The sequence below is a fragment of the Bidens hawaiensis genome, unplaced genomic scaffold (genome assembly GCF_021521415.1).
Source record: "Bidens hawaiensis isolate Kalapana, Puna unplaced genomic scaffold, B.hawaiensis_p1.1 tig00067248_1, whole genome shotgun sequence".
NCBI classification, from domain to species: Eukaryota; Viridiplantae; Streptophyta; class Magnoliopsida; order Asterales; family Asteraceae; genus Bidens; species Bidens hawaiensis.
Window position 1 is genome coordinate 38,110 of NW_027501919.1, and position 6,588 is coordinate 44,697.

The following is a 6,588-nucleotide window of genomic DNA, read 5'->3' on the forward strand; positions in this document are numbered from 1 at the left end:
TTTAAATACTTTAACTAAAAATTGAAATACTCATATAAACAATTGCATCTTATTAAACATTTGGATTCGGTTTTTTTTGTACATATTAACATTAAATAATTATTTATAACTTAATAACAATTTATAAGATATAATAACATACACAAATACAAAACGCTTTAGAACTAAATAAAAAAAGTATAGAACAAAAAAAGTCACATGATAACCATAAGTGTAGAATAGAACAATTTCAAATAGATGACAAATTTACTATTTATCATTCTACGTTTCCAAAATTCTCTTTGTAAACAACATTTGTTGTTTTATTTGTAAGCTTTGATTCTTTGTCGAGTATCACTAACTTAATACCATATCGATTCTTCACTCTTGACAAAGCCACATAAAGATGACCATGGGAAAATACTGGATCTTTAAGATACAATCCAACTCTTGACAAAGATTGACCTTGACTCTTGTTGATTGTCATGGCAAAACATACTGAGATAGGAAACTGTCTTCTTTTTAATCTGAATGGTAGTTTCTTATCAGTTGGTGTAAGACTTACTCGACTAATTAGAGTCCGATATCCTATATTCGTACCAGAGACAACTTTAGCTTCAATTACACGCCTACAGAGACTAATGACTTGAAGGCGCGTTCCATTGCACAAACCCTTTTTATGATTAATATTCCTTAATAGCATGATGGGAACACCAACTTTGAGGACCAATCTATGGTTTGGCATTCCTGAAATCTTTAAACCATTTAACAAATCAGGAGAGTACAATTGTGGATCAAAATCCTCTGAAACGTCTTCACATTCAGCTAAACTGTCAAAACTTAGATACTCGACTTCTTCACCAGGAAATATGGCTAACATACATTCATTAATTTCTTGAACAACCTCATTCAAAGGTGCCAAAAGTGCTCGATCCTGAAAGTAAGTAAGTTCGTTGAATCTATCTAATATATTAGGATACACAAAGCTTATTAAATCACCCATCGGATCAACTGAGTTCAAAATCAAAAGATCGTCTGGAATATCAATAACAGACTGTCCATCATTTGGACCACCAACGTTTCATTGACCTATGTCTAACAGCCAATCAGCAAACTCTGATGTTTTCAACGTCTGTAGATCGACATCCAACTGTAAGCCTCATGTTCTTAGTTAGTTTAAGAACTTTACATTTTGACCAGATATAAGAAGAATTTATGCAAGCGTTGACACATTCACTTCTTGTACCGTTGGTTACAACGGGCAAGATTTGCCGAAAATCACCACCAAAAACAACAACCTTACCTCCAAAAAGTGCTTCGGAAGTATTACCAGAATCACCATTCATAACATCGTTTAAAGTCCTGTCCAACGCTTCGAAAGCATGCTTATGAATCATGGGTGCCTCATCCCAAATTATTAAGCTTGTCTTTTTCAATAACTCATATATGTCGGTATTTCCTTTAACCTATTTATGAAAGAATAAAAAAACATAAACAAAGTAAGATATTTAAAGGTAAATTGATATTGGAATAACAAATAAAGCCATATATAATATAAAAATTAACATAAACTGGATTGTAATATTACCGGACAAATGGAATCTTCGATGAAACTAATAGGTATTAAAAATCTCTAATGTGCGGTTCTTCCACCCTCCAAAAGCAAAGAAGCTATACCGCTTGAAGCGACATTCAACACAACTTCTCCCTTTGACCTTATCGATGCAGATAAGGTTTTCTATAAATAAGTTTTTCCGGTATTGCCGTAACCATAAACAAAATAAACTCCACCTTTTTTATCAATCAAAGCACTCATTATTTCATTATAAACCCCTCGTTGTTCATCTATTAACGAATCAAACAGATTATTAAATTCGTTATTCATGGTCTCGGTATCATATGAGGTCTAGATAAACTATAAGTAATCAACATTGTAGCAAATAAATTTCTTAAATAATATCCGGTAGAGGTATGACTTGCTTCTTCAATGGCTTCTATGTATTCCTTGTCATCATCTAAAAGACCTCTTTTGTAACATGCATCTCGAAAAGTTTCACACACAACTCCATCAATTGTTCGAATGTCTTCAAAACATTCTGGGCCTCTAACCTTATTTAATAATATTCTTAGATAGTAAGCCTCGTCGAATGCGGGTGGAACAACATGAACCCTACCTATTGCAAAACCCCTTAGGCGAGGTTCCCATTTACGTAACTGTTTTTTCCAGACATACTTTGTTGGAAACTCTGCATATGTGAGAGTTTTTGCAAGGTCATGGCTCTTATTACACTCAAACCAGCCGGTAAACATCGAAGAAGCATTAGTTGTCTTGTTTAAAATATCTTCAATATCTTTGTTAGCACCATATATTACCTGTTGCTCACCGGGTAAATGAAAAGCAAGTCTCATAACAGACGGAATCCTATAATGCACATGAAATGAAAATATCCTCCATGTTGCCTCGCATGCAGAGACATATCTACAATCATAAAACGCTTTGATTTCATCTAAATTAGGATTTGGGTTATCACCATTGTTCTTTTGTACAAGAGAAATTGTTGCTCGGTCTGGACCCTTATTAATGTATTTGAACAAATACTTTATCGATCCATCTTGATTACACCACAAAACATTAATATGTGCTTGAAATTGTTTTAATAGAGTCTTGTTGTATGGAACAACAGTTCTATTATCCATCATTATATCTGACTTAACAACATATTGCCCGTTATCTCTTCTTTTGTATACCGAAAAACCTTGCGAATCAACAACTGTCTCATCATTAAACATTTTTGGGAAACTTTTGGAGCATTTTTTGTTTACCATGCACGTGCACTTCGGATTAGCATCACCACACGGACCGTGAATCATATGATCAGATACAAGCTTGTAAGGTCTGGATCATTGTCTTTGTTTGGAATCTCAGCAGAAATAAATTTATCTACATCTTGTGGATTATGAATCTTGCTACATGGATGCATAAATATGCAAATATGAGCATGCGGTAGCCCCCTTTTTTGAAACTCTATCGTGTAAATAACTGCAACATACATAATAAAAGTAAATATTCCACAAGTTTTAATAGGTAAACAAATAATCTGTTTGTTTAAATTGAATTTTAAGTCTATACAAAGTAAAATATTAAAGTAGATCATGTTTATAAATTTATACTCATCAAATTAATGAAATTTACCTGCTTGAACCTTTCCAAACAAAGACTTATCCTTCACCAATTTAATCATTGCATCAAGTTTGACCTTAAAAAGCCAACATAAAATATCAGGTCTATCCTCCGACTTTAACGTTGTATCCTTAAGAAATATTTTAACTTCTGGCCAATTGGGATTACAGGTTATGGTTATGAAAAAATTGGGATAACCAAACCATCTACAGAGACACATAGCATCTAGGTAGTTTTGCATCATATATCATTCTCCGCCAGTAAATGAGGATGGTAGAATAGCACGTTGACCAGTAGTTGAAACATCAGTATTTCCAACAGATTGCATACCTCGTAAAATTTGGTAAGTATCACATCGAAGCTCATGTTTTTTACCGCGTATAAAATGTAATCTTTGTGCCTCATCATCGTATATTTGTCAACTAATAATTGCTGAAACAAACGCCTACCATTTAACATGGTTGAAAACATATTTGGCCTATCTTGAATATGATAAGCAAAAAACTCACGCATTGTAACCTTCTTGCGTGCTGCGGTTGATGAAGATGAAACATTCTTATGAAGTATATTAACCTGATAACCATCCTCGCCAAAAGGATGAAACAACGGGTATTGAAGAGGTGTATACAATGGATGAAGTTCACTTATACGCTTTAAAGAACCAGATTGCTTGGTAACAATTACATCTCGGTTATCGACAGTGTCACCAATATCATCGACGATTAAAGCGACAACTTCAAAACTTGATGGTAAGTTATACTTTCTCGCATCATGCTGTCTTGTTCCAATAATACGCAACTTCAAATCGAGTTATGGGTTTTCTTCAAAACAATCTCTTACCATCCGATAAGCTTGGACCAAATGATTATTTGAATCTAACATCATCTTCAAATAATTAATAATATGCATCTCCAGCTCATCGTTTTTTGCTTTATTATCACTGCCCACAAAAAAGTAAATTTCCTAAGATTATAAATAATAATACTTATACTAAAAATTAATAACATAACAAAAGTGGAAGAATATCGTTTAAAGTATTTACCCAAAAACACCCTGACGGTTTGAAACCTCGTTTTCCGTGTCGTAAATGTAAAGTTGAGAAAACTGTGGTTTACAACCCTGTAATGGTAAAAGACTTCCCAAACAATGATAGTTTTCACCGCTAAGTCGAAACGTATATGGCGCATTGCGTTTGTTTATAGAATGGTCAATCTTTCCTCCCATAGACGTAAACGAAAACATCGAATTGAAACGTCTAATGTTTTTCAAGAAATACTTACTGATGGCACTATCACCACGAAATAATTGTAGATAAGTATCATCTGGTTGTCTAACATCGGGAAGTTCAACTTTGCCATTATAACAACAAGGGGAAAAAGCTTCTTCTTCATTACTACTACTTGGTCTGTTAACTTCGGCTTTCCACAACAAAGCATTGCAACTTGGACACATAACGGATTGATTTCCATGATCAAGATATTCTAGTAAAATTTAAATATAATCATTTGGAGTTACTTAGTATACATAAATACATAATAAATGATTTAAAGTAAATTATGAAATACATATCATACTTGATGATATTCCTTTAAAAACATCTAATTCATTTAGATAATGAGTAGTTGTAGCATGTTCATTTAAATCAGCCATAGGTATAGGTACTATAGGGGTTCTTTTTCTTGACCTTCTACGAAAGGTTGTAGACGACTCCGGAATGTCATCAACAACAGAAGACGCGTTTGATCCTTCTTGAACATTATATTTATTTATACGACCTGTTCAATATTTTAAAAGTTGTCAACAAAATATCGACAACTGCACATATGATATTTCAAAAGAAAAATTGTAATTAAAATTTTAATTACTCCGTATTAATTATATTATATGAAATATTATTTTGTGTTAAATTGAAACATCTTTAAGTTAACAAATTATGAAACGTTTGATTATACAATGTTAATATTATTTGTTGCTGTAAAATCCGGACGGAACTTGAAAATGTAAATAATTTAATTTTTTTTAAAATGAAATTATTCTTAAAATTTATTAGCATTCCATTTACTTCCAAGTGTTTCATTAAAAAAACAGACCTAATAAATGTTAATAATAGTTAAATTTAAAACAAAATATACCTGAAGAGTTACTTTGGACACCAGTTTTATTCCTGTCAACAGAAGCAGTTCTTTTGAAATCTAATATTAATCGTCTTTCTTTCCTTTTGGACGCAGCAGAGTTCACAAATGGTGTTGATGTTTTAGAGTCTTGAAATTAAAAAGGTAATAATATCAATATTTAAGCATAAGTAAAGGTTTTCAAAGCTGTTTACTTTTAAATATTTTAAAACACTAACCGTTGTTTAATACAATCGAAGAGTAGACATTTGGCGATGTTGATGGAGACAGGTTCTCCTTATTAGATTGCACATGCAGTAGTTGTGTGGATGAGTGTATATTTTTCAAATTATGAAAAACTCGATTAACTGTACGTTTAAAATATTAATCATAAACATGAGAAACAAAATTTGATGACGACAATACATAGTGAACAACAATTTAATAACATACCAGGAACACAAGGAATACATGAGTTATATGTTGTATGGGGAAAATAATTTTGATTGTTGCTTAAACCACTAACAGGTATATTAGAAGAACCTGTAATAGACATTTGATTTGTTAATTTTCAATTATAAATAAATTTTATAATAAAATTAATAATTTTAATACAATTTACAAACTTGAAAATTGTATTACGCCATATGCTTATCATTTATTTAAAAATAATACAAAAAGAAAAATAATAATTATAAAGAAAATGCAATATACCTGAACATGTATTTTTTTGAACATTTTTCTTCCCGTCAACAGAGGAAGTTCTTTTTGCATCTAAAATTGATCGTCTTTCTTTCTTTTTAGACTTAGCATAGTTGAAAAATGGTGTACATCTTTGAGGGTCTTAAAACTACAAAGGTTGTAATATCAGTATTTAAGCCAAAATAAAGGTTTTAAAAACTAATAAAAATATTCAAAGAGTATATTTATGTTGAAAACAATTTGTAAATACTAACCGTTGTTTACTACATTCGAAGAGTGGACATTCAAAATTGTTGATGGAGACACGTTTTCCTTATTAGATTGTAAACACGATACTTGTGTTGATGATGAAATATTTTGCAAGGTCTCAAAGATGTGTTTAACTGTAACGTTTTACATTTTAAAAAACACAATGAGAAACAAAAAACTGATAAATAATATAGTAATAACGATTATTTTATTAACGTACCAGGGACACAAGGATTAAAGGAGGAATAGGTTGGACGCGGATAAGAATTTGTATTATTAGATAAACGATCTATATTATCTTGGTAACTTTTAAGCGGTAAATTACAACCACCTAAATTTATGAATATCAAATATTATTCTATTTAA

At 31.5% G+C, this 6,588-nt stretch overlaps 2 protein-coding genes across 2 annotated transcripts; both read right to left on the reverse strand.

The window, feature by feature from the left end:
• Positions 1-256: 256 nt before the first annotated feature.
• On the reverse strand, positions 257-2,769 carry LOC143604895 (uncharacterized). Its single transcript, XM_077081231.1, has 3 exons — positions 1,960-2,769; positions 1,095-1,445; positions 257-1,033 (listed from the first exon to the last, which is right to left on the reverse strand). The coding sequence occupies exons 1-3, from the start codon at positions 2,767-2,769 to the stop codon at positions 257-259; spliced, it is 1,938 nt and encodes a 645-aa protein (XP_076937346.1).
• Positions 2,770-2,846: 77 nt separating this feature from the next.
• On the reverse strand, positions 2,847-5,421 carry LOC143604896 (uncharacterized; the record flags this gene model as incomplete). The annotated part of the gene is made up of 7 exons (XM_077081233.1): positions 2,847-3,019; positions 3,173-3,236; positions 3,491-3,934; positions 4,001-4,100; positions 4,203-4,641; positions 4,735-4,935; positions 5,293-5,421. Coding segments are annotated over 7 exons (1,550 nt in total), but the record flags the coding sequence as incomplete, so codon positions are not given.
• Positions 5,422-6,588: the final 1,167 nt, after the last annotated feature.

Excerpts from the sequence above, each read along its gene's own strand:
- LOC143604895 (XM_077081231.1), bottom strand. The coding sequence starts at position 2,769 with ATGTTTAATGATGAGACAGTTGTTGATTCGCAAGGTTTTTCGGTATAC. Across the intron at positions 1,446-1,959 it reads ACATAGAAGCCATTGAAGAA|GTTAAAGGAAATACCGACAT; the intron begins GCAAGTCATACC and ends TTTCATAAATAG. Across the intron at positions 1,034-1,094 it reads CAGACGTTGAAAACATCAGA|TCTGTTATTGATATTCCAGA; the intron begins GTTTGCTGATTG and ends AATGATGGACAG.